General features: G+C 46.0%; 1 protein-coding gene, 2 long non-coding RNA genes and 1 pseudogene across 3 annotated transcripts in view; 1 reads left to right on the top strand and 3 right to left on the bottom strand.

The window, feature by feature from the left end:
• THBS4 (thrombospondin 4) overlaps window positions 1-12,496 on the top strand; it is a 43,828-nt gene extending 31,332 nt beyond the window's left edge. Inside the window, exons 11-22 of the mRNA XM_025923539.2 lie at window positions 319-423; window positions 983-1,090; window positions 1,344-1,503; window positions 2,836-2,954; window positions 3,837-3,889; window positions 6,389-6,582; window positions 7,399-7,577; window positions 8,215-8,263; window positions 8,361-8,557; window positions 9,395-9,567; window positions 11,599-11,738; window positions 12,271-12,496. Of these exons, the coding sequence (XP_025779324.1) occupies window positions 319-423; window positions 983-1,090; window positions 1,344-1,503; window positions 2,836-2,954; window positions 3,837-3,889; window positions 6,389-6,582; window positions 7,399-7,577; window positions 8,215-8,263; window positions 8,361-8,557; window positions 9,395-9,567; window positions 11,599-11,738; window positions 12,271-12,332 (1,539 nt within the window). The 3' untranslated portion in view covers window positions 12,333-12,496. The remainder of the gene's footprint in view (window positions 1-318; window positions 424-982; window positions 1,091-1,343; window positions 1,504-2,835; window positions 2,955-3,836; window positions 3,890-6,388; window positions 6,583-7,398; window positions 7,578-8,214; window positions 8,264-8,360; window positions 8,558-9,394; window positions 9,568-11,598; window positions 11,739-12,270) is intronic.
• Window positions 9,792-11,636, bottom strand: LOC147584315 (uncharacterized). Its single transcript, XR_015248365.1, has 3 exons — window positions 11,546-11,636; window positions 10,188-10,268; window positions 9,792-10,102 (listed from the first exon to the last, which is right to left on the bottom strand). It is a non-coding gene; the product is annotated as an uncharacterized LOC147584315 (long non-coding RNA).
• A 3,273-nt stretch (window positions 12,497-15,769) lies between the features above and the next one.
• On the bottom strand, window positions 15,770-24,077 carry LOC147584314 (uncharacterized). Its single transcript, XR_015255337.1, has 3 exons — window positions 23,521-24,077; window positions 21,506-21,595; window positions 15,770-16,025 (listed from the first exon to the last, which is right to left on the bottom strand). It is a non-coding gene; the product is annotated as an uncharacterized LOC147584314 (long non-coding RNA).
• A 369-nt stretch (window positions 24,078-24,446) lies between these two features.
• On the bottom strand, window positions 24,447-27,236 carry LOC112860567 (large ribosomal subunit protein eL20 pseudogene; annotated as a pseudogene).
• Between the last annotated feature and the right edge of the window lie 354 nt (window positions 27,237-27,590).

Below are 27,590 nucleotides of genomic sequence, written 5' to 3'. Positions count from 1 at the left end.
AAAGAATGCGTGTATTTGCTTGTCTGTGCATGTTGTATCTGTGGAAGTATACATAATAATGGATGGCCTGAGCCAAAAGAATAGGAATGGGGAGGAGTCTTGATTCTATCTCCCTTTGTACCTTTTGATTCATAAGACTATTCAAAAAACAATAGTTTTAAAATCCTACCCAACAAGGTGGTGTAGCTCTGGGCCCTCCCTCTGGGGAAGCATATATGATTAGCAGGGATTCACAGGGTCAGAGCTGAGGCCCTTGTCAGCCACCTGCCTCCTCCCAGGCTTGGCTTCCCAAACTTCTCCTGCGCTTTCCCTTCACAGTGTGGCATTGGTTGGGCTGGCGATGGCTATATCTGCGGAAAGGATGTGGACATTGACAGTTACCCCGACGAAGAACTGCCGTGCTCTGCCAGGAACTGCAAGAAGGTAAGGAGGGCACACAAGAAAAACACCACGTTCACTGTGGGCTGTCCAGAGCCAGAGCTTATATGGGGGAGGGTTCCATTTAAAACTGCATTTTGAAAGTAGCTGCATGTCAAACGTAGCCAAACAGCCATCAACAGGAAAGTCAGGCGGCTACAGTCAGTCTTGAGGTTAGAAATCATTTCTGACCTAAGACAGATGTAGATGGGGGTGGGGAAATACGGAGAGGTTGGTAAAAGGGTACAGATGGGATACGAAGGCATAAGAAGAATAAACCTGAGGATCTAATGTATAACATGGTGACTGTAGTTGTTAACCCTGTATTGTCTAACTGCAGTTGGCTAAAAGGATAGAACTTAAATGTTCTCACCCACACACAAAGAGCCAGTGAGATGTTGGATGTGTTAACTCAGTGGTGGGAATCCTTTCACAACATAAAGGTATATTAAATAATCACAGTGTACACTTCAAATATATTAGAATTTTGCCAGGTATACATCAATAAAGCTGAAAAAAAAGTCAGATGTAGATGTTTCTCTGAGCTCTTGTTTCTTCTCCTTAGGATAATTGCAAGTATGTGCCCAATTCTGGCCAAGAAGATGCAGACAGAGATGGCATAGGAGATGCTTGTGACGACGACGCTGACGGAGACGGGATCCTGAATGAGCAGGTACTTGCTCTGCCAGCCGGGCGCATGAATTGCCACATACCAGGGATGCAGAAGAAAGCCTGCAGAGTCCCCTATTGTATTAGTCATCCCCCATGATAGTTGCCATGCCTGTGATCCCCTGGCATTGCGGCTCTCTCTCCTGAGTTCTGACAGTGCATGACAATGGGGTGGGGGCTGGCTGGCATCCACTGCAGGACCAGAGACCTTGGAGGGATTCAATCAAGTCTGATTAAATGGTCTTCTGATCCTTTAGGATAACTGTGTCCTGACTCACAATGTGGACCAAAGGAACAGTGACAAAGATATCTTTGGGGACGCCTGTGACAACTGCCGGAATGTCCTGAATAATGACCAGAAAGACACTGATGGAGATGGAAAAGGAGACGCCTGTGATGATGACATGGATGGAGATGGTGGGCTTGTCTTGCTTTGTCTTTTATGTGGGACTCGTGTGTCCTTTTGCCCTTGTTCTCTGTTAGGAGCAGAAATAGCATTGCTAACTCAGAAGGCCTCCCACATGGAGTGGTTTCCTGCAGCTTGTGTCTGGCCTGCCTCTTTCGATGGAAGGAGACTCCATAGCCCACTCCTCTATTTAATAACCCTGGGTGTTTCTGGAATTCTACAACTTTGCCAGAAACTTTGTGGGGATTACTTCGAGCGGCATCTTTGTAGGCCATGTATCTTCCTAGAAAGAGTAGATCTCCCCCACCCCCACTTCCCACCTGTAAGATTCCTGGGAGCAGAGAATTGAATGAGGGGGCCTTGAGCAGGGTCACAAACTACAGGCCCTGGGTCTGGCTCCTCCTGTGAAGAATCAGGCATCTCCTGGAAGACAGGCCCTTCCCCTGCCTATTCTGGGAAGAGTGTGGAGGCAGGAGTGGGCCAGCTCTAGGCTCCCCTGAAGAGGCCTTCTAGTGTGGGCTGTGTGAATGGCAACCCCCGGAGCACAGTTTGAGCTCTGGAGCCTCTCAGGATGGGAGGCAGAACATTTGTTTCTGTGTAGCTTCCATAGCATATAGATGACTATCATCAAAGTATAGGCTGGATGTGATAGTTTTTGAAAAATATTTCACATCACAAGGGCCTTGAAGGAAAATCTTTAGAAATACACTCCCAGCCCTCCACCTACTCACCCACCACACACACACACACACACCACTCCAGAATATCCACACCTCCCTAAAACATGACCTCATCCTCTGCAAGCCCTACTGATGATCAGATCCAGTGGTATGCTGGTAAACCAGTTCAACAAACCAAAAAAAGCTCCAAGATGTAGCATTTGCCAGTTTCTATGCTATAAATACCACTCCCACCATGACTGATTACAGGCTGCTTGCATGACAGGACACAGACAACAGTTGGGAAGAGGGGGCGCACGGTGGGCCCAGCCCTTGGGTCCCAGTCTTTATTCACATTGCCACAAGGTCCTCCCTCTCCAGGGCTGGCCCACCTAGCCCTCATGACCTTTTCATCTGGTTACATGATAGTCCTTGACATCTTGCACAACTTCTCACTGCATGGAGAAATGCCTCAGATCGCTGTTCATTTTTAAGTCTCCCAGAATCCATCCTTTGAGGGTACATCCAGATGAGTGCTGAGAAAGGTAGTGTGGTTCTTGGAGGACAGCTCAACAGAAGTCACTCACCCCAGGCCTGGGTAGTGGCTTGATCTCTTAGCACCCAGAAGCCTGTCTTCTAGATCTGTGTGTTCACCTGACTCAGGGAACCATTCCTTTCTTGTAGGAATAAAAAACATTCTGGACAACTGCCCAAAAGTTCCCAATCGTGACCAACGGGACAGGGATGGTGATGGCGTGGGGGATGCCTGTGACAGTTGTCCTGATGTCAGTAACCCTAACCAGGTGAGTAGCGTTTGAGGGCCTCATACTCTAGGCTGAGCTCCCCTATGTGAAGATTCTTTAAGACCGGTGCCTAGAAAAACAGCAGAGCACACTGGCTCAGCTCCTTGCTGTTGCACTTACCTACCAGAGCAGACATGGTAGAATTGCACACCTTAGGTCTGGAGGTGGTAGGAAGAACGCTTCACGAGACCTAAGGCCCTCTGGGCTAATCTCATGGGCTGTAGAGTGCCTATGTAGAGTGCCTTAGTAGTAGGAATTTAATGATGCCCAAAACAAGTCTTTTTGCTGGAAGGAAAATGTAGCATGGAAACTAACCTTTGGGAGCCTGTGCCCTTTTAGTCCCCAAGCCCCTATACAGCCTATGTCTGGACATTTCAGATGAAGTTCAGTTAGCGCCGTGTTGTTTCCCTTCTCGCTTCCTGTCTGGATAATTGGGTATGATGTGTCATGTATTTTTAAAGCCCTGAGAGAGGGGCGTCATTGTTGCCCTCTGTGACTCACTCCCATTCTGGCTTAATTCCAACATGCAGAAGCAAAGCCAAATCAGTTTGCCTTGTCCCCATGCCTTTGGCTGGCTCTCCTCAGACCCGTGCCAGAGTTCCACGTCTCCACCTGCCACCATCCTGCCCCGGCGCCCTTTCCAATCAGCTCATCTGGTGTGTAGGCAGCCCAGCCATGTGGCTTGATATTTTGGAAGGCTTTTTTGACAATTCAGCATTGTGCCTACACCAATATGGTGCTGTCCTTTTGCAGTTCTGCACCAACCCAATTCCAGAGAGACTTCCTGAGATGCAGTGGTGAGGGGCCAGATCTGCCTTCTCTGGAACGTTCTGTGCATGAAGGCCCAGGGATAAATAATTACATGGTCCGTTCTCTTTGCAGTCTGATGTGGATAACGACCTGGTTGGGGACTCCTGTGACACCAATCAGGACAGGTATGGCACATTTCCCAGCTGCATTAAGGCCCAACGAAAAATTTAGAGGGAATTTTAGCTTTTGGAGCTTTCTGCTGCTACCTTGCTTTGGGATCTTGCTGAATAAATTGAGAGAGATAGAGCTACTGGGGGGACAATAGCCCTGCCTCTGGCCAGGGTCACCGCACTTCCTTGAAAGTTCTCTATAGCCAGGTGACGGTGTCAGGAGGGGCCACGAGGCACTCCAGCAAGTGAGATTCTAGCACAGGAGAGGCAATAGAGCATCATGCTTCAGACATGGGCTCTGGATGATACACAGCTAGATAAATCCCAGCCCCTTCACTTACAAACTACCTAACCTTAGGTCATCAAATCTCTGTGCCTCAGTTTTCTCATCTGAAAAATGGGGACGACAATGGCACGTAGCCAGGTCTGCTGTGAAGATGGAGTTAATTTATGGAGAGTGCACATCACAGCTTCCCTTACATAGCTAGCACTCAGTAGGTATGAGCTCTTTTATTATTATAGTCTTTCAGCTCAGGGAAGCTTCACCATCATCCCAAAATAGGAAACTGTCAGTTTGCTGAGAGATCACTGTTATTTCATTGTCCTTGGAATTTTTTCGTTTTGTGTCCCTTTATTGGTGGTATTGTCCTGTGCAAATGAGTTTTGTCAACCCGTCTAGCCCCACACGATGTAGTCCTATATTAAGACACAGGGCTGGATCAGATGCTGTAGCAACATCAGCAAGAACACAGACAAGTTTATCTCTGCCCTGGAGGCGGCTGTGGTCCTAGGCTCTGTCCCCTTTCATTTCCATCAGGGATGCTTGTCGGGGCGGCAGGACAGGGATGAGAGAGGGAAAGGACCCTGGAAGACAAAGCAGGGCCTCCCTTCTCAACCCCTTGGAGGTGGCCCTATCCCCAGTGGTTCTTGAGCCCAACCTTGTGCAAGGACAGCTGCCATAAAGTCCCATTTCTGTCCTTGTGCTCAGTGTCCTTGCTGCAAAGTATGTGTCAGCCAAGTGCACTTAATCCTACTTCTCAATGCAGTCTCAGTTTCTTCATCTGCAAAGTAGAGAGAATTAAATGCACCTTGCAGGTTCTGTAAGAATAAAAGCTAAAGTAGGTAACGCTCCTGGCAGAGTGCTGGTCCACAGGTGACCTGCACCAAACGGTGGCTGTGTTATTGTTACCACCACACGAGGAGAGGGCCACAGTCTGCCCTAGGAGGTCTCCATTTCTAAGTGGAACCTTCCCTAAGGGATGGACATCAAGAATGTTCCTTGGTGCAGGTGGTCTTGCACCGACTGCCATCTACGGAATCTCTAAAATATCCTATCCTGTCACCCTCTAGATATTTGCCTAAAGTAAATGACTCATTCTGCTACATTTTAATTCCCATAAACTTGAACCTTCAGGAGGAGGACAGGAACTGCTTGTTTTTGCATAAAAATGTGCAAGGCCGTATAGAATGGCTGCTGATGGAAACAGCTCGATCTTAGGATTTAAAAGTCAGCCCTGCTACAGGCACAGGAATTCCGCTGTTTGAGCCATGTCATCTTCTACTTGCCCAGGTTGGCCTCGTTTTCTCTGGGACCCATCTGGGACATGTGGCCTGGAGGGCATGGGCTGGTGTCTGGCTTCCCTCCCCTGTCTGGGATAGGCCATGGGTAGAATGAGGTGAAAGGGACATCTGCTCTGATACAGAGTAGCCAAAGAGGGCCTCCATCAACACGGGGAAAAAAACTCTGGGGACAGGGCAGTCTCCTCCTCGAGTGGCTCTAAGGCCTGGAAAAAAGAAATGTCAGGTGGAGAATGAGGGTTCTGAGAAGTGCTTTAGAGCAGGACTGAGCCCAGCCTCCATGCTTACCTCTCAGGCAGGGGCCGCCCCCTCCTCTCTGCCATTCTTCCTGAGGCATGCACATCTGATCCTTCTTGGGTCTGCTGGCCAGGGATTGTGAAGAGGAATGGAAAACACTGGAGGGCTTCCTAGGAGCCAGCACATACAAGTACTCTGTCATCGATTAAATTGCAATATGCAAAATTCTAATTACAGAAGCATTTAATCTTCCTAACAACGCAATGAGGTAGGCTCTGTTACTCCCATTTTACAGATGTGGACACTGAGCCACAGAGGGGTCAAGTATCACGCCTGGGGCTGTATGCTAGCAAGTGGCTGAGCCAGGATTCACTGAGCAGCCTGGCTTCACTGCCCCTCACTTTGTTCCCTTTGCACAGTCTCAGCTGGAGGTGGCAGGGTGTGGGGAGGTGATCACAGTCCCCAGGGACTGATAGGAACATCTGGTCACAAAATCAGAAATCAACCTTTATCTTCTTGAGTAGGATATGATGTACTTGTTTCAACAAGATGAGGAAGTGGAGAAAATGGTCCCGGAGGCCCACAGGGCAGCCCTAAGGACATGTGGGTCAACAAAGACCAAGCCCCCACACCCAACTCTCTCTTCCTCCCTGCTCGCTGGTCACCTGTGCCACAAACCACCTCTTCCTCCTCCCACAGTGATGGAGACGGACACCAGGACAGCACAGACAACTGCCCCACCGTCATTAACAGCGCCCAGCTGGACACTGATAAGGATGGCATCGGTGACGAGTGTGATGACGATGATGACAACGATGGCATCCCAGACGTGGTGCCCCCAGGACCAGACAACTGCCGGCTGGTCCCCAACCCAGCCCAGGAGGATAGCAACAGTAGGCGGGCTCAGCCTCGGGTTGCACGGGGGCCCCCAGGCTCCCTTCTGCCAGGCCCACAGTGGCACGCTTCTCCTAGGGCCTCTCTGAGGAGCCACAGTTTGGGTGGTCAGCAGACAGCTGGTAGACACCACTGGCGAGCTCCGTCAGAGAAGCACTGCCCGGCAGCCTCTGAGTAGCCCTGGGATGAGGTCCCAAGCTCAGATGGCTACAGGGGCGAGGCCAGTAAGGAAGAGTGTGCACAAAGCCAGAAATGACACAGAGTAGTGAGGACCTTGGCGAGTGGGGGAGGGTACACCCATCCACAGCTCAGCAGTATTCAGTTCAAATATCTTAATACCAGGTCAGCTGAACAAAACAAACCATGAGCCAGAGGAGCCAGAGAGCCTAAGGATGGTCTTAGAGACTGTCTGGTGATGATAATTTCCCTGTTTTTCATATGTTCTAGAGAAAGTACTATAGATGTTTGCTTATGTAAGGTCAGCCTTAAGATTCACCACTTGGTGAACCCCAGCATCCTGACCCAAGGTTTCTGACAAGATCAGTTTTGTAGAGTTGCCTACCACACCACTCTATCCCCAGAAAATTCTTTTGGTCACCTACAGTGGGGTTCAGCAACCAACCATGATGACTCCAGGATGGGGCTCGGGGCCACCTCAGACATGGCTGCTGCTGGGCTCCTCTGCCCACATGGGTGGAGAGTCATAGCCCTGGAGGTGGGGTGTGGGCTCCCTCCAGCTCCTTGCCCAGCCCTGTCTCAGTCAAGCACGGAGTGGGCGGTAGCCAGCTCCTCTCCTCCTCCCCCGCCCCACCCAGGCGATGGCGTGGGAGACATCTGTGAGACTGACTTTGACCAGGACCAGGTCATCGATCGGATTGATGTCTGCCCAGAGAATGCGGAGGTCACACTGACCGACTTCAGGGCCTACCAGACAGTAGTCCTGGACCCTGAAGGGGATGCCCAGATCGATCCCAATTGGGTGGTCCTGAACCAGGTAAGCGTCACGTGGTCAACAGCAGCTCAGCTCTGCCTCTCAGCACAGGTCGTTCTGGGAGAAGTGGGTAACAGTGACAGGGGGCACTGTTTCGGACTGCACTTACTCCTCACAATCACCCTATGACAGAGCACTTTCATTAGCCCTGTTTTACACATGAGATCAAGTCCCATCAATCCGAAATGATTGCTCCGGGTAGCAATGCAGGTGATGGCTAAGAATGCTGGAACTGGGACCCAGGCAGTCTGACCCCAGAGCCATGCTCCTGATCTCTCCAGGGGACTGCCTCCTGCATGTCTTCCTTATTGTGTAGCTACAAACAGCAGGCACAGAGAGGCTTAGGTTTTTTAGTGTCACCCAGGAAGTCACATTCATTAGAAGTCTATGTTCTCTCGATGAAGCTGATTCAATAAACCCTTAATTACAGTTTTAGCAAAATAATCTCTATTCAGATTCTTTTTCCCCTCTCACAAGTATGTGCTTTCTTTGAGGACATAACGAGGTAGAACAGTTCCTCAGGTAATTAAATCTTTGTGTGGAGGTCAGACCTTGCTGACCACTCACCAATGCTGCCGGAGGCTCTGGGCTTCCTTGAGCTTTCTCCACCCTCTAAGATGGCCTTCAACTCTCTCTGCAGGGCATGGAGATTGTGCAGACTATGAACAGCGATCCTGGCCTGGCAGTGGGTATGTCCAGGGCATCAGGAGCACATGTATAGAATCCACTGATTGCAGCTCCTCATGTGGCTGGTCTGCCTCTCTGATCTTCTTCTGATCCCTGCAGGGTACACGGCATTCAACGGAGTTGACTTTGAAGGGACCTTCCACGTAAACACCCAGACAGACGATGACTACGCTGGCTTCATCTTTGGTTACCAAGACAGCTCCAGCTTCTACGTAGTCATGTGGAAGCAGACAGAGCAGACATATTGGCAAGCCACGCCATTCCGCGCTGTGGCGGAACCTGGCATCCAGCTTAAGGTACCAACAGCTCTAAGATACTCATCTCTCTTCGGAGCCCTAATTTAAATCCTCTGTTGGGGGCGCCTGGGTGGCGCAGTCGGTTAAGCGTCCGACTTCAGCCAGGTCACGATCTCGCGGTCCGTGAGTTCGAGCCCCGCGTCAGGCTCTGGGCTGATGGCTCAGAGCCTGGAGCCTGTTTCCGATTCTGTGTCTCCCTCTCTCTGCCCCTCCCCCGTTCATGCTCTGTCTCTCTCTGTCCCAAAATTAAGTAAAAAACGTTGAAAAAAAAAAAAAAAATTTTAAATCCTCTGTTGTCCCATGTGGCATTTAGTTCATCTGTGAAATCGAGGTGTTTGTGCTACAGCACACCCAGGGCTTGGCCTTCATTCTTGGGTATAAGCTGTGTCCTAACCTATGGGTGACTGATGGTGAAAATGTCAGTGTGAGTAGGGCTCAAGAGTTGGGAGAGATTTGGGGGTATGTCACCAGGCACAACATACCAGTTTAACTGGCTAATCTGTTCCCTTGATGGGGCCAGCTGTGTACAGGAGGGCTGAGCCGCTGCCTCCCTCACTCCTGCTTGGAGAAAAGGCACACTTGAGAGCTCTCAGAAACACATGTGGGGAGCAATGGATTTACAGCAGGAAAAAAAGTGGAATGGGTTAGTGGGGTATCAGCCAGGGCTGGTTATTAAAGGGTTAAGGGTCACCTCAGGAGAAAGGGCATTTAAGTGTTTACGCTTTTGTCCAAATCCAAGACAGCCAGATTCTAACCATGAAGTCACCACCCCAGGGACCCAGGAAGCAGGAAGGGTGGTCTGTGTATTTGGTTCTACCGTGCTCATGTCCTTTCCAGGCTGTTAAGTCTAAGACAGGCCCGGGGGAGCATCTCCGCAACTCCCTGTGGCACACCGGGGACACGAGTGACCAGGTCCGGCTGCTGTGGAAGGACTCGAGGAACGTGGGCTGGAAGGACAAGGTGTCCTACCGCTGGTTCCTGCAGCACAGGCCCCAGGTGGGCTACATAAGGTACGTGGAAGACATCTCACCTTGCACTTGAAGCAAAGCACATCCTCATTGTGCGTCACAGAGCCTTCACCGCCCTGAGCAGTCCTGACCCCGGATGGCCCTCCAAGGGCATGCTTCCAAGACTCAGGCCATGGCTCCCAGAAAAGTAGTAGGAGAAAGACACCCAAGCTCAAACTAACCAGCTGGACATTATGGCCCAACTTGGGGTAGAGGGACTTTCTGCACGGGAGGTGTCAGCATTGGGGAAGGAGGTGCTTGAGTGGTGACCCCCTTTCTGCCATGCTGACCACTGTGAGGCAAGGCCTGGGTAAGCCTCCTATCCACACCTGCCCTGTATGGTGGCTTGTTCACGAATATGCATGCTGCACTGCGGTGGGTCCCTTTGGTGGTCTCTTCCCCTCTGGACTATCAACTCCCTGAAGACAGTGCCTGTATCTCCTTTTACCTTGGTCTCCCCACTGCCGGGCCTGTACCACATGCGGCAGGAGCGGATCTTCACGTGAGCCAATGCCATCTGCCTCATTTCCCTATAGGACTATTTAAAAAACAAGCACTAAAAACTCTTCTCAGAAACGAGGATGGCTTAGGCTACATCTTTGAAATTTAGACCACGTACTTACTTGCTCATTCCTCAAACGTGCAGATCAACACCAACAACAGCTTATGTAGACCAGTGGCAGTCTCCTGACCAGGAAACCAGCCTGGTGGAAAAAAGAAAATCGTGGTGGCTAATTCATGTTTTGTTCTTCTTTGAGCATTTAGTCAAATGTACTGTTTGTCACACAGTAAGACGTTCATGTTCTGAGCCTTATGAAGCCTAATGCCTTCTTTTCTGTCCCAAAATGCAGTCATAGAATATACAATCTGCCTGCACATAATTTGCAAAACTATCTAATTCCCTAACACTGTAAGAGAAAAATAATAATTTATGACAAAATCATGTAAATGCTTAAACACCACTATATCACAACACAAAATGAAATAGAGGCAGTGACGTTCTAATGCAGGTTGTTCTGCTGGTGAGTTAACTTCTAACAAGGTGAACACCTCTTTTTAAGCAAAACAAAGTAGTCGTTTCTCGATTTACCACCCCCCCCCCAATTCAGTATATATTAAAACAGTGCAAAAAATACTTGATGTTCTCAAGTAAACGGAAGTTAGGGTCTAGGCCCGCCCTGATAATTGTAAGCAGGGTTTTCACCTACCCAGGTGTCTGAAGGAACACTCCAAAGGAGTATAGGATGCAGGACAAGTTTGTTCTCTCCAGGGCTTGGTAAGCCATTCAGCATCCCTGGCTTCTGTCATAAAATGCCAGACAAAGAGCCACAAATTTCTAAAGCCCTTGTTTAGGGGAGGGCTGTTGCTCCCGAGGAGGATCACTATTCTGAGACTGCACCAGGTGCTACCAGTCAGACCTCAGGAAAAGCAGTGATTTTTCAGCATGTTGTCTGGACAAGGTAACTCACAGGACAATGAGGTCACAAAGCCTCTTGGCCATGGTTCACACTGTGGTTTCTCTTTAACTCATCAGCAAGTACCCATCGAATAGGACTCTGTGCCCAGCATTGTGTTAGGCTTTTGGAGAGAAAGAATATGGGAGGACAGGAACATACAGTCCTTGACCTCATGGAACTTCCAGTCCAATAGGGAAGGGGCCACAGCTGGAGCACAACCCAGGGCTGTGAAAAATGGAGTATGAAACAGCAAAGATGTGAGTATTTAAGAAGTGAGGCCCCTCAGGAGCACCTGGGTGGCTCAGTCAGTTAGCTGGTTGGCTCAGGTCACGATTTTGTGGTCCGTGGGTTTGAGCTCCCTGTCAGGCTCTGTGCTGACAGCTCGGAGCCGGGAGCTTGCTTTGGATTCTGTGTCTCCCTCTCTCTCTGACCCTTCCCACCTCATGCTCTGTCTCTCTCTCAAAAATAGAAAAAAAAAAATTTTTTTAAAGTGGGGCCCCTGGGTCCCACAGTGGGTGCTTCACCTTGACTTGGGTTTGAGGTTCATGAAGACCAGCTTGGGCTGTGTTGTCCGCAGAGTGCGCTTTTATGAAGGCTCTGAGTTGGTAGCTGACTCCGGGGTCACCATAGACACCACCATGCGTGGAGGCCGGCTCGGCGTGTTCTGCTTCTCCCAAGAAAACATCATTTGGTCCAACCTCAAATATCGCTGCAATGGTAACGTGCATTCTTGTTACTATACGATATTATTACTATCATTAATCAGAAAACGCCGCCTTATTTTTATAGCACATTTTCTTCTCAGGAGCTCCAAGCTCATGCGGCATATTCATTAAAATGTAACAGTCTCTGTGTAACCAAAGTAAATGGTAGATCTCATTTTTCCTGCTTGGTAGATGAGGACATTGAGACCCACAGAATTTAACTGCTTGGCTTAGGATTTGGGGTTCAGTGAGAAATTCAGTCAGATTTAATTTACGGCAGCCTTTATTTTCTCATGGCTCAAACATAATCACACTCAAAATCCATTCTGCCTGCTAATTTCCTCTAGGCCTATGAATGAGCACTCCCGGGCTTTAAGCCAACAATTTGCAAAGCAGCCTGAAGTAGAAAATGGCTGTGGAGGCTTCAGGGGCCTGTTGCTTAGGCTGACAGTGACCCCTACAGGATGCTTGCACAGCACGAGATGGACCCGGATTCCAGGTGGAAGGAGCTTTACTAACCCCGCTGTGCCTGTTCTGGTTTGCAGACACCATCCCAGAGGACTTCCAAGAGTTTCAAACCCAGAATTTCGATCGCCTGGATAATTAAACCAAAGAAGCAATCCATAATTGTTTTTCCAAGCACTAAAGCCATCTATTTTTTAACTTACTACACCTTTTTTTTTTATATACACTGTGCCTGCCTTTTACCAATCCAAATACTATCAAACTTTTTATATGGATGTGGCAATAAAGAAGAGATAATTTCTAAAACCTGGGCTACTCAGACATTGCTTACATGTGGCTCAGGCTTTGATGGTGTGTATGTGATTCTCTGAGGTATACATCTTGAACTTGTAGTGGGAATTTTTGCTTAGACTGGGTGAATCAGTGAGATTGAGCAAGTGCGTGAATCAGGAGACTCAGGCGGAAGGTCTGATCACTGGTCCCTCAGGTTATCTTCACATAAAAGCCTAACAGTGCTATTGCTCACCTCAGCAGCCTCAAAAACACATGCTCAGGGGAACCTTCCCCAAGATTTTTCCTGACCAGTCCTGGAGCCAATCTAATTCCTTCTGACACCCTCCCCCACTCCACACACACCTTTCCACACCCGCACATTCAGCAGCTATTGTGCTTATTTATATATTTGGCTCCCCCCAGTGGAATGTAAGCTTACTGACATCAAAGACCATGTCTTTTAACTGTAATCGGTATTCCCAGTACTCAACATAGTACCTGAAATATAGTAGATATCCAGTAAATGTTTGCTGGCTTGATGGCCGAATGCCTCTTAAGTAACAAGGACAAAAGTGTAGATGGATCATATAAGCCCTTCCACAACTCAAAAAGCTCTTCACAGGGGTGCCTGGTGGCTCAGTTAAGTGCCCGGCTCTTAGTTTCAGCTCAGGTCATGATCTCACGGGTTCGTAAGATTGAGCCCCATATTGGGCTCTGCACTGACAGGGTAGAGCCTGCATGGGATTTTCTCTCTCCCTCTCCCTCTGCTCCTCCCCCACTAATGCGTGCTCGCTCGCTCTCTAATAAATTTAAAAAAAAAAAAACCCTCACAACATATGCTCTATGATTATATCAGTAACCTAATTTCAGTGCCTAATTTAGACATACCATTCCATTTGTAAGGCAAAGATCCAGGCCCATTTTTATAAACTCCCTAAGAATTCTGTTTTAAAGAATATTGCTGGGTAGTAATATATCCTCCTATTCCAATACTCCTGGAGGTATCTTAAGTCATAAATAGAGGATAAACACTATCACCACAGTTTTATCATGATTTCAATAGTCCTAAAATACGACGCATATGCGTGAGCAATAGGAGATATGCAGGATTTCAAGACAGCCCCCTACACATGTAAAGCCTAGAGGTGTCTGTTGCCTCCTGATTCAGGACACTAGATCTCCCACATCAAGGTCTTCAGTGAGTGGACAGAATTCAGGCCTGTCTACCAATTTTTCCCTCTGCTGACACTGTCGAGTCTTCCAGCGGGACTATGTTACACAGAGATACTGTTCAAGGATTTCTGGACCATACTGCTGTCGTGGGCTTTTTTCAGTTTGTGGTTTCACACCTATAATTCTTTCCCAATTCCAAAAAGAAAAAAAACTAAGAACAAGTTCATTTCATTAGAGATCATCCTCTTTCAATCCTAGTCCTTTTCCTGACTTTTTTTTTTTTTTTATCTCACTGAAAGGTTATTATTTCCTGAGCCCTTAGGGCCTCTCGGAGCTCTCTGGCCCATTTGGTCTTCCACACGCTCTGTCAACAATACAGTTAGGTTACACCTTTATAGCTTTGTTCATGCCCTTCTGCTGAGTCTTTGGCACTTTACTAGGCAGTCTGTGATGAAAACCACAAATCTGTTTCTTCAGAGATCTCATTCTCATCACCAAAGTATATACCAGATCCTGGACAGGAAATAAACTACTCTGTAAGTTAAAGAGAGTGTGTTAATCAGATCCGGTTGTGAAGCTGAGCTGAATTCTTACAGTATTTTGATTGGACTTTCAGTGAGCCCGATTTCCTTATCAAAACCATCCTCTGGCTCCCATATTCTCTCCTTTCCTGCCTCCCTGATGCTGGTGGAAAGAGGAGGCAGCCTTCCTGTCCCCTCCCCACCCCCAAGTCTCCCTGCTGTTAGCAATACAGCTGCTCTAGGAAAGCAATATACCCATAGGAAAGTTTGATACTTTTGTGTCTATAACCATGCTAGTACCATTGGCCTATAAGAGATCAATAATACAATTGTATCCCTTAGGGAGCTTATTAGACCATTGGGAAGACAAAGGTCATTATATACAGACAGCAACAGACCCAGTGATGTGCTGAAGCCAGTGCTTACCATCTCAGGAGAGCCAACTATTAGGTTTTGAAGACAGGATATCCCGTCAAGCTGTTGATGGTTTGATATTAGCCATCATGAGAATATTTACACCACAGAAATGGGCAAACACTACAAAGCAGGGCTCCAGAGACCTGATGGTCAAACATTTACCAACACACAACTGGGTGGGGTATACTATCCTATTTCTGGTTGCCCCTCCTCAGTATCCTGGGAAATGCTGTAGAAAGCTTGAAACTTTCAGAAAACTTCTTGTTTAAATGGAGAAGCAACAGGAAAAAATGTAGAGAAGAAGCTTCTGGACACTGGTCTCGGCAGTGATTTGAATATGATGCCAAAAGCATTCAGCAAAAGCAGAAGTCAGCAAATGGAACTACATCAACCTCAAAAACTTCTGCACAGCAACAGAAACTAAATGTACATCAGATAAGGGGTTAATATTCAATACGTGTAAAGAATTCATACAACTCAATAACAACAACAAACCCTGATTTTAAATGGACAGAACTAAACAGACATTTTTCCAAAGAGGACATCAAAACGGCCAATAGGCATATGTAAAAATATGCCACATGACCAACCATCAGAAAAATGCAAATCAAAACCATAATGAGTTATCAACTCACACCTGTTAGAATGGCTATCATTAAGACAAGACAAGTGCCGGTGAGAATGTGGTGAAAAGGGAACCCTTTTACACTATTCATGTGAATGTAAATTGGTCCAACCACTATGAAAAACAATATGGAGGCTCCTCAAAAAAATTAAAAAGATCTACCATATACCCAAGGAAAGGAAAACAGGAGTTCAACCACATATCTGCACTCCCATTTATCACAGCATTATTCACAATAGCCAAGATATGGAAACGTGAATGTCCATCAGTGAAGTAAAGGATAAAGAATATGTGGTAAATATACATGGTGGAAAATTATTCAGTCATGAGAAAGAAGGATATCCAGCCATTTTTGACAACATCACGGTCCTTGGGCACAATATTCTAAGCAAGGTAAGTCAGAGAACGAGAAGTACTGTATGATATCACTTACATGTGGAACAGTAAGTGCCACTGGGTGGCACAGTTAAACATCTGACTCTTGGCTTTTGCTCAGGTAATGATCTCATGGTTCATGAGTTCCAGCCCCACATTGGCAAAGAGCCTGCTTGGGATTCTCGGTCTCCCTCTCTTTCTGCCCCTCCCTATGCACGTACTCTCTCCTCTCTCTCAAAAATAAATAAACTTAAAAAAAAAAAAAAAAAAAAAAGATTGGGGCACCTGAGTGGCTCAGTTGGTTGAGCATTCGACTTCGGCTCAGGTCATGATCTTGTGGTCCATGAGTTCGAGCCCCACATCAGGCTCTGTGTTGACAGTTCAGACACTGGAGCCTGCTTCAGATTCTGTGTCTCCCTCTCTCTCTTCCCCTCTCCGGCTCATGCTCTGTCTCTCTCAAAAATAAACAAACATTTAAAAAATAAATAAAAAAGATTGATGGTGTTTAAGGGCACAAGCTTGCAACAAGTAGTAAATAAGTCATAGAGATCTAAAGTCTATACAGTATAATGAATGTAGATGATTGTACAATATTGTACTACAATCAAACTTACTATGAGACTAAAACTTAATTATCCCAACTGCTAAAAAGAAAGAATAATTATATAACATGATAGAGGGGTTAAATATTGCTACAATGGCAATTATATTACAATATATAGATGTATCAAACTAATAAGTTGTATGCCTTAAATTTGCACATTACATGTCAAATATATTCAATATTTTAAATGTGGAGAAGTGGAGAAAGTTGTGAGAATCAGGAAACACTTGAAAAAGGCTAGCCAGATGCGTGCGACAAACTATAGCAATGGCCTAGCTGGTGTGGTGCCCTCTCCCCCAAATTGAAACCTGGGAGTTTTTAATATTTATATTCAACTCTAGTGCAGAAACTCAAATTTCTATGAGAGTTGCATCCATGTTAGCAAGGTCTTCATTTGAATCTTATTAATGGCCCTTTCCCCCCCTTGCTCTCCCTTTCTCTCAAAAATAAACAAACATATGGGGCGCCTGGGTGGCTCAGTCGGTTAAGCGTCCGACTTCAGCTCAGGTCATGATGTCACAGTCCGTGAGTTCGAGCCCCGCGTCGGGCTCTGTGCTGACAGCTCAGAGCCTGGAGCCTGTTTCAGATTCTGTGTCTCACTCTCTCTGTGACCCTCCCCCGTTCATGCTCTGTCTCTCTCTGTCTCAAAAATAACAAACGTTAAAAAAAAAAAATTAAAAAAAAATAAAATAAACATAGGGGCACCTCGGTGGCTCAAATGAGCATCCAACTCTTGATTTCGGCTCAGGTCATGATCTCACAGTTTGTGGGTTTAAGCCCCACATCAGGCTCCATACTGACAGTTCAGAGTCTGCTTGGGATTCTCTCTCTCTCCTTCTCTCTGCTCCTCCCCAGTCACATTCTCTCTTTCTTTTCTTTTCTTTTTTTTTTTTTAATGTTTATTTATTATTGAGAGACAGAGCACAACAGAGCATGAGCATGGGAAGGGCAGAGAAAGGAGGAGACACAGAATCCCAAGCAGGCTCCAGGCTCCGAACTGTCAGCACAGAGCCTGCCGCGGGGCTTGAACCCACCAACTGAGAGACCATGACCTGAGCCGAAGTCGGACACCCGACTGAGCCACCCAGGCGCCCCATCTCTCTCTAAATAAATAAATAAATAAATAAATAAATAAACTTAAAAAAAATAAGTAAAATAAAAAATTTTTAAAAACATAGAATAATTGCCTTATAGAAATAAACACAAAAGAAGAATAATCTTATTAATACCTCTAAGAGTGTGAGCAGCCCTCACTCACTCACGATTTCATTCTATTGTCTGTCTTCCTCCTGACTGTTCACTGAGATCAAGGGTTCTGAGGAAATGGGAGGAGTGACGGAAAAATGAGAATGTCACTGTGGGGAAAGACCATTCCAGGGTAGACACCCACAAGTTGAGGGAAGAGTTTGGAGGGCAGGAGGAGGGCCCTGGGCCATGAGAAGAAGCCCCAGGGGCATGGGAGGAGGGGCTGAGAGGGAAGTAGAGCACCCTCAAAAAAGGAAGCTCTTGCTTCTCTCTTCCCAGGTTATTATTCCCATATCTCAGAATTATCATGGGAGGTTATCCTTAGCTTAATTTTAATTCTGGGCTATAGAGTCAAAGAAAATGAGAAAGATGCAACATCTAGTCACCCATTATTAAAGTATCTGTAAAGCATTTTTTAATGACCCAGACTAGGAAGATAACTCAGAGTATATTCAACAGACAGAAAAGAATCTGGTCTAAAAAAAACTTGAGAACTAAGTCATTTATATGAACCTACAAAAGTGGGATATGAGGTGCCTTTGTTTGAGGGCACACAGTCCACTGAGAAGTTTACCCTAAATTTCTTGAGACAGTGTAGTTTCCTTAATCAGTAAGGATTTTTAATTCCTAAAAACACTTAGAATTAAGTATAGAGATACTAAACCTACTGTCCTAATATTTTTGTGTCGTGTTTAGGAATTATTTCTGAATATGTGGTATTTAAAGTACTTGAAGGGTGCCTGGCTGGCTCAGTCAGAAGAGCACATGACTCTTGATCTCAAGGTGAGTTTAAGCCCCACGAGTGTAGAGATTAGTTAAATAAACTTTAAAAAATAAAATACAAATAAATTACTTGAAATATTGTAAATAATTTGGCATATTAGAGAATCTAATAAATTGAACTTGTGATTCAATTAAAAATATATCATTCTGGGGCATCTTAGTGGCTCAGTCGGTTAAGCATCCAACTCTTGGTTTCAGCTCAGGTCATGATCTGCCAGTTTGTAGGTTCAAGCCCATGTCGGGCTCCACTTGTAGGGTCCCGCACTGAAAGCACTGAGCCTGCTTAGGATTCTCTCTCTCTCTGCCACTCCCCCACTTTTGCACTTGTGCATGTGCACATGTGCTATCTATTAAAATAAAGATACTTTAAAAAACACACATTTGAAGCTTCCTCATTTAGGCATGTTTTTAAGTTCCCACTCACAACTAGAGTTTCCATGCTTAGAAACACATTTTCTGAAATTCAAAAGTCTTTTTTCCTCACTTATTTGTTCATTTGAAAGCAAAATTGAGCTTCCTATGTTCTCTGCACTCTACTAGGCACCTGGGATGCAAAGATACCAGACTCCTCTTCCCTAAAGGGCTAAGAACTCCAGAGTCCTAATAATTTACTAACCTCTAATGTAGTCGCTCCCAAACCTTTGGCTTTCTTTTGAAATTTCAAAATAAATTTCAGAGGATGATAAAGGATTGCTGATTTCTTACTTTGCCCAGTTAATTCTCTTGATGAAAACAAACACCTGCTAAGTCTCACTGTCATTTTAGGAAAAGAGCATTTTGGGGAACTGGGTGATTCAGTCCATTGAGTGCCCACCTCTTGATTTTGGCTCAGGTTACGATCCCTGGGCCATGAGATTGAGCCCCACGTTGGGCTCCATGCTGAGTGTGGAGCCTGATTAAGATTCTCTCTGTCCCTCTCCCTGGCTCTCACTCTCTAAAATAAAGGAATGGGATGGGATGAGATACAATGCAATGAGATGCAATGGGATGGAATCGAATGGACCACAATGCAACACAATGCAACATAAATAAAATATAATAAAATAAAATATAAAATATAAAATAAAATGGTAAAGGTAAAGGTAAAGCATATTCCCAGTCTCAGAAAGGTCGTTCTCATTAAAATTGCATATAAAAATCAGTTGGGGAGGGGTGCCTCGGTGGCTCAGTTAAGCGTTTGACTTTGGCTCAGGTCATGATCTCACAGTTTCATGAGTTCGAGCCTTGTTTCAGGTGAGCTCAAGCCCCACTTCAGGTAAACCCTGCTTCTCTCTCTCTCTCTGCCCCTCATGGGATATTCTCTCCCTCTCTCTCTCTGCCCCTTGCTCACTTGTGCCCTCTCTGTCTCTCTCTAAAAAAAAAAAAAAAAAATCAGCTGGGGAAACTTAAAAAATAAATCTATGCCCTGCCCCCAACCAATTAAATTAGAATATCTGTGGATTTGACCACAGCATCCATTATTTTTTTTTAACGTTTATTTATTTTTGAGACAGAGCATGAACGGGGGAGGGGCAGAGAGAGAGGGAGACACAGAATCTGAAACAGGCTCCAGGCTCTGAGCTGTCAGCACAGAGCCCAATGCGGGGCTCGAACTCACGGGCCATGAGATCATGACCTGAGCTGAAGTCAGACGCTTAACCGACCAAGCCACCCAGGCGCCCCTACATCCATTATTTTTAAAAAAGCTTTCAGGGTTGGGGCACCTGGGTGGCTCAGTGGTTAAATATCCAACTCTTGATCTAGGCTCAGGTCATGGTCTTGTGGGTTCCTGGAACAGAGCACTGTGTGGGGCTCCATGCCAGCAGTGCAGAGCCTCTCTCCTTCTCTCTCTGCCCCTCCCCCCCACTTGCACTCTCTCAAAATAAAAATATAAACATTTTTATTTATATATATAATATATATATAATGTATTAGTATTATATATACATATGTACATATAGTTGTGTATTTGACTTTAGACTTCTGATTTTAAGTTAAAAGGTATGGAAGAATTTGGTTGACTATATCAATAAGAGTGAGGTGATTAAGATAAATTAAATCCACAATATTTATAAGTTTGTTATATTTACAAGAGTTACTTGAGTACCTAGGTAGTTTTTGCCAGACAAATGATACAAAAATTAATTTTATAAATGAAATTTAAACATATTAAGTTTGGGGGAATCTAGGTGACTCAGTCAGTTAAGCATCTGACTCGATTTCAGCTCAGGTCATGATTTCATTGTTCGTGGGATCAAGTCTCACATCGAGCTCTGTAGTGACAGCACAAAGCCTGCTTGGGAGTCTCTCTCTCTCTCTCTCTCTCTCTCTCTAAATAAGTAAACATTTAAAAATAAACATATTAAGTTTATAGTATATTATACATTAATATAGTATTTTAGATGCTATAAATTAATATATTCAACTTATAAATGCAATTTAAAATTTAAGTTTGCAAATGAGACTAAACATTAATCAAAAGCTTAAAAGTGATGATAAATTGTTCTAGAGTACATTTATAAGTACATTTATAGTGCATTTATAATACATTTATAAGTACATTTGTATATTTATGGAGTATAGAAGAGTAAGAAAATTTTTAAGTTGAACTTATAAACTTAAGGTTTTGCAATTTGTATCTTTAATTAATCAAATACTAATTTTAAAAACCTCAGGCACCTGGCTGGCTCATTGGATTGAGCATCTGACTCTTGACTTTGGCTCAGGTCATGACCTCTCAGTTTGTCAGAGGGAACCCCATGGTGACAGCGCATGGTGACAGTAGGATCTGACAGCGCAGAGCCTACTTGGGATTCTCTCTCTCCCTCTGTCCTTCCCCCTCCCTCTCTCTCTCTTTCAAAGTAAGTAAATAAATTTTTTTAAAAAACATAAAAGCCATTAATAGCTTTCTATGTACAAAAATTGCCCTCATAAGCAAAAAATAAAACCAACAAAATACAGTCCAGTGCTAGTCTGGGGAAATACATCCTCAACTCCAAATAAGGAGTGACAGTTGTTCTAGAGCACAGCGCATTTCTACAATGGGGACCGTCACTGCACAGAGGGGAAAAGAGCCTTGGTACCGCTCCCTATGGCTCCCCAGGCATCACCAGGCAGCTACTACAGCATATCAATGGCCTGGGTGATGTTGCTCTCAGCAATCAAACCCTTATTTGTTGGCCATTTGGTCCAAAGAACATTTCATGCTGGACTCGGGGCCTCAGGCAGGGATGTGGCAAGAAGCACCCCTCTTTTGTCGTCCTCCTGCCACCCCCCCCCCATGTTAAACCTTAAAAAGAAGTGTAAATGCACCTACTTACCTGGAGGGCTGGGGGTGAATGAGACCTGCAGAATTAAAGCTTCCTTCTCTGGCTAGATGCCCCAGAAGTAACAGTGGCCTCTTCCTGAGCCTGTTGTAAAACAATGACAATTATTTTCCTCATATCACCTGCCTCCTCAGCCATGTAGTAGACATGAATCAGCCCTTGAACTCAGGTTTGTGAGAAAACCCACTTTAATTCCCAAATTCCAACTCGTTTTCATTTTGAAAACTCATTCTCCCAGACTCCAGACAAGTACTACTTGAGTCTTGCTTGAGGTTTCCACTCTTCTCTCAGAATCACCCTAGGATGCCTTCTCAGTACCAAAGTGTTAGTGACTGGGGAGTGGCTGTCCACACAGATTCCTCCTAACACGACCATGGTCAGCACTCACCACCACCCCCATTCTCAGAGGCCATAAAACCACAAGAGGGCCCCCAAATCTGAATGAACCCCTGGAGCCATTTCTTTACTGGCCCTCACCTGGAGGGCTGCAGGAAGCCCCTCTTCTCCCTCTCTCTCTAGCATGGGACAATCTGTCCCTAATCTGAGAAGGAAAGCCTTATGTCCGCCCGCCCTCCTTGCTTTTGGCAAAGAAATTCTGTCTGTTCCCAGTCTTCCTTTACTTATGGCCCCTAAGTTCCCCTAAAGGCTTAGCTTGCAGGCCGGCTCTGACTCACACATGCCACATCCCCTCTGAGGTAATAAGCTCAGAGTCCACCCTCTGAATGGAGAATTGGGGAAGAGGGAAATATCAAAGGGAGACGGGCTCAGTGTCTTCTGGTGCTACCCCACCACATTCTGAATGAGCCCAAATGATGATGACCTAAGGTGTAGTATAGGATCCTCTTTGGGTTTCTGGAGCCTACAAAAAAAAAAAAAAAAAAAAAAAAAAGCCACCAGGAATATTGTTTGGAAAAGGCATACTTACAGAATGAAATTGCAGGTGCTCAAGAGGCAGAAGGGTGTGGTGGCAGAGGAAGAAGAGAAAGGGATTCCCCAAGGCTGGGGGAGCAGGGGCATGGTGGAGTCTGGAGTGGACTTGTCTGCTCCACGCCTAAATGGTTTGAGAAATGGAGAGGAGCCTCTGATGGGAGTACCTGGTCATGACTGTGGTCGGACACTTAGCCTGCACCCTGGAGCAGAGATGAGGGCTCTAGATGGCCAAGCTTACAGCAGCAGGCAGGCTGATCTCGAGGAGCACCAATGCAGCCCTCCTAAAGGAAGCACCACCTCCTCCCCCCCAATACGCGCAGAGAACCTGTAGAATGGGGCTGAGGAAGGAGCCCCAGTAAGGACTGACATTGCAGGCTGGCTAGGTGAGAGGCAGGGGGACAGAGTGAGAGCAGGGAGCAGGGCTCTGCTCAGCTCTAACAGAGGGGAGCTGACCAAAGAAAAGTTGAAGAGCAGAGGCCACAGGGACCTACGCCCAGGAAAAAGAAGGGGGCCACACGGAGAGCCAGACAACCTCCAGGCCCCACACTCCCAACTCCAGAAGGTGTTTCTGGCGACACTCTCCATCCAACCTCCAGTCACCAGAGGCAGAAACAGGCAGCCTTGGACCCACACGCAGAAATGGGGAGCCCGCCAAGGATATTCACTGTTCTCAAACTCCTGCACATGTGTTGTTTCTATAAGAAGAAATGGAATAAACATTAAGAAAGTACCAAAGAAACCAATGAGCCGTTAAAACTGATTCAGCAGCATGGGGCGCCTGGGTGGCTCAGCTGGCTAAGCGTCTGACTTCATTCAGCTCAGGTTATGATCTCACGGCATGTGGGTTTGAGCCCTGCATCCATCTCTGTGCTGACAGTGTGGAGGAGTGTGCTTCAGATTCTGTGTCTCCCTCTCTCTCTGCCCCTCCCCTGCTTGTGCTCTCTCTCTCTCAAAAAAATAAACATTGTTTTAAATAAATAAATAGATTCAGCAGAATATTACCTAAGAGAAGTATGGGTGATTAAATGACATAAAGGGAAAAAGATAAAATGAAAATCAAACAAACAACTTGACCTTACCTTCCAACTCACATCACCAAGGCTGGACCCCAATGCAGTTTCTCCAGCCACTATTTGCTGGACCTGGATAATTCAGTTCCTACTGTTTGATTTGTTCCTAAAATAAAAAGATGCCTATGTTTAGACCAGGCCATGTCCTCCACCTAGAAATTCTACAAACAGCCCCTGAGAAGTGCTCCACGTGGGTGGAGCACCCTCAAGGGACAGCTCCTGAAGTCACAGCTTTGGTTCAAAGTACCCTGAAGAAAGGACTCACTTCAAACCCTTATCCAAGCTATGATCTAGCACACATGTCTCCCCTTCACTAAGGTTACCTTACTAAGTAATATCAGGTTTATACATTATAAAACACAATAAGTAATCACTGTGAGGCACATACATCTCTGCAAAAAAGAGTTGTCCAACTATATGAACATCTCTGGCCATATTTGGGTGGGGGGTTCTTCTAAATAGCTGTTCATTAATTGCTTATTTTATAGCACCCACTAGAAAAAAACAGTAGCAGATATCTCAAGTCTAAGAAAAACTTATAGAAGTAAGTTTTTCATTGAAAGTGTTCTCCAGCGGCACCTGGGTGGCTCAGTCCGTTGAGTGTCCGACTTGGGCTCAGGTCATGATCTCGCGGTCCCGGGAGTTCAAGCCCCGCGTCGGGCTCTGTGCTGACAGCTCAGAGCCTGGAGCCTGTTTCAGATTCTGTGTCTCCCTCTCTCTCTGACCCTCCCTCATTCATGCTTTGTCTCTCTCTGTCTCAAAAATAAATAAATGTTAAAAAAAAATTTTTTTTTAAAAAGAAAGTGTTCTCCATTAGGGGCACCTGGGTGGCTCAGTGGGTTAAGCGTGGGACTCTTGATTTCAGCGCAGATGGGCTCTGCGCTGACAGTAGGGAGCCTGCTTGGGATTCTCTCTCTCCCTCTCTCTGCCCCTTCACTGCTTGTGTACTCTCTCTCTCTCAAAACAAACATAAAAGAAAAAAGAAAAGAAAACAAAAGAAAAGAAAAGAAAAAAGAAAAAGGTGTTCTGTTATCTTCACAAGAAGCCCATTTTTTGTTGTTTGATTTTTGTTTTGTTTTGTTTTCCCGTTGAATTCATTTGGGCAGAACTGGAGCCAGGGAGGCTCTGCATCTAAAAGAGGGTGTTCCGCCTCTTGGTGATGAAATGTGGGTTGTGCTGGCGACGCAGGACCCGGTGGAGCAGTGGGAACTTGATTTTTGGAGTCGTGGAACTGTCTGCTGCTCGGCGGCACGTGCTGGCTGCAATCTCGTCCACCTTCATGATCTGGATCCAGCGGTCCAGGGAGCGGTGCGGGGTGCCCATGTCTCGGTCGCAGTGGGTGATGGCGCCCTCGTCGTCAGGTCCCTATACGCCCCGTACATGTTGTGGGAGCCACTGTGGGAGTCATAGCGCAGCCAGATGCCGAAGTTCTTCACCCACAAGGGGAATTTCTCAAACACCTGTCCACAGTAGACAATTTTCCCTGAAGCCTTCTTCATCTTCAGACACAAAGTACCAAAAGCGGGACTTGACGACGACATGATTAGGTGCAAATACTCGCAGGAGATACAACAGCGGAGTGCGGCACTTCAGGGTAGGCAGGCAGCGCTCCACTACCTTGTACCCCGAAGTGTGCCATCATGGCGCACTGTCCACTCTCAACCGCCACCCAAGAGAGGACCGCTCCCACCAGACTTCTGAGGACCAGGGGTTAAAAACGAACGTCTCAAAAGTCCCTTCGAGCTCTGTGGTTTGTGAGCTGCTGGAGGATGAGTAGTATGCAATATTCTTATCTGTACCCTACCCTCAGCCCCTGAATAAAGTATTTGTTGAACTGGAAAAGCCAGTTGCCTCCATTAAGCCAAGAGCAGGAGGCTTCAAACTCTTGTCTTTCCCCACTGAATCCACGAGGGGGCGGCAATCCTCCAAAAACATGCCTATTCTGAGCAGGCTCCCCTTTTCTAGCTAAAAAACAACACCTGAAGTTCATTAAAAATCAACTACCATTTATTACTTATTTTACTCCTAGTAACAACATTGCTAATAGTTCAGTGCTTAAGAACTCATTACCAAAACATTAAATTAAACAAAAACCAGCAACCACACATGAAACAAATGATATTTCAATTATTACAGATGAGGCTGTGAATGAACACAGAAGCCTCATTTTTTTTTTTTTCTCTTTTTCTGGAATTGCCTAGAGAAGACCTTCCTTGTCCCTCAGCCTAAATTCACATGCCAGTCTTCTCTGTGAGCCAAGCAAAGAGCCATTCATCCAACCATTCATCATTCATTCACTCACACATCAAACCAACACCTACTGAGCAACTGCTGTGTGCTAGGCGCTGTGCTAGGCACTGGGAGGAACGCAAAAAAGTAGGTGAATCCAATTGGCATTAGTCCAGGTCTCTATTTGACTGAGAGCCATTTGCACTCCAACACTGTTAATTGCAAAAGAATAATTTGTTTTAGGACTGGATGAAACTTTATTAAAGCAACTTGCTGGATTCCCTTGCTCTCTGACTCTCTTTGTAAAGCATTTGTCCACTGAAAGAACCCTCATTTACTTAATCCTGAGAGTTTTTAGCTAAGTCAAAAAAAAAAAAAAAAAAAAAAAAAAGACTTGTCCTAAATGTCTCACCAGAAAGAATGACTTTCCAGGGAACACAACATAGCTTACCAGGCAGGGACAGGTGGCTTGACAGAAGTTAATTCAGTCAAAAACTGTTTGGTCTGCACAGTGTTTTCACTGTTCTTGGGGCTTTTTTGTGTGTTTTGTTAACTAATGCAAACTTTAAAAACTGAGACAAATTTGGAGCTCTAGTCTAAGATGACAATGTACAAAGACCCTGAACTCACCTCCTCCACAGATATACCAAATCTACCCCCATTTGTAGATCAATTCCTCCTGGAGAAGGACTGAGGGCTGTCTGAACAGCTTCTGCGCAACAAATAATATAAACAACCCAGAGAGAATGGCAAGAGACGGAGACTGAGCGACAAGGGGAATCCCCATCCCCAACGCTGCCAACTGCACTGGGGAGGGATGGTACCCACAGGCTGGGAGATCCTCTTCCCTGGAGTACCCAAGAAAAAAAAAAAAAAGCTCAAGTTTAAAAGGGCAACTAGAATATAAACAAACCAACCCTAAAATCCTGCCAGATGGTAGGAGAGTTGTGGGAACACTCTCAAGGTTAGAGGGACTAGTGAGCAGCACAATTTACAATCTCCCTCCACCTTGACAGTGTGGACAGGAGCAGGGCCCAGTGCGATAGCTGGCCTGCTGCCTCAGTGAGCCCCAGGCCCCTAGCCCACACCAGTCACAGCCATACCACCAAGGCCACCCCACCATGGTGCACACACCAGGACATCCCTGGTCGATGCTCACTACAGCTAATGGCAATTTCACCAAGGCGACACAGGGACAAAGCACCCTGCAACTCTCCAGACCCACATCACTTTGGCTCCAGACAACTTGCCAGGGAACCCCTCCAGTGCAGAGCAACTGGGGGTACACTGACCTTGGCTCTAAGCACTCTGGCACGAACCATCTATACAGAGGATCCCAGAATCCCCTGGCCTGTGCACACCTCAGCTCCAGCCATGCACAGGGTACCCTGGAATACCCTGGCTTGTAATTTCAGCTTCAGCTGTCCTGCCAAGGTACCTTCTGCAGAGAGGGTCCCAGGACCACTCTGGCCCACACCTACTTCAGTCCCAACCATCCCAACAGGGCAGCCTAGTATAGAGTTTCCTGGGACCCCCAGCCCATGACAGCCACATCTCCAGCCAACCAACCAAAGTCACCAGTAACACACAGTATTCACAGGGGATGGCCTGTGATAAACAAAACCATTCCATCAAGGTTAGGATAAGTAGATGTTTCACCTAATTCACAGAAACACAGTAAGTCAAGCAAAATGAGGAGACAGAGCAATATGTTCCAAACAGAAGAATAAGACAAAAATCTCAGAAGGACTTGAAGAATATAATAACTGAAATGAAAAATACCCAAGAGGGAATTAACAGTAGATTAGAGGATGAAAAAGGAAAAATCAGTGATCTGGAAGGCAGGATAA

Source organism: Puma concolor, chromosome A1, assembly GCF_028749965.1.
Source record: "Puma concolor isolate L17-30 chromosome A1, mPumCon1.1.hap2, whole genome shotgun sequence".
Taxonomy (NCBI): Eukaryota; Metazoa; Chordata; class Mammalia; order Carnivora; family Felidae; genus Puma; species Puma concolor.
The sequence above is the reverse complement of the archived record's forward strand: the minus strand, read 5'-3'. Positions and strand labels throughout refer to the sequence as shown.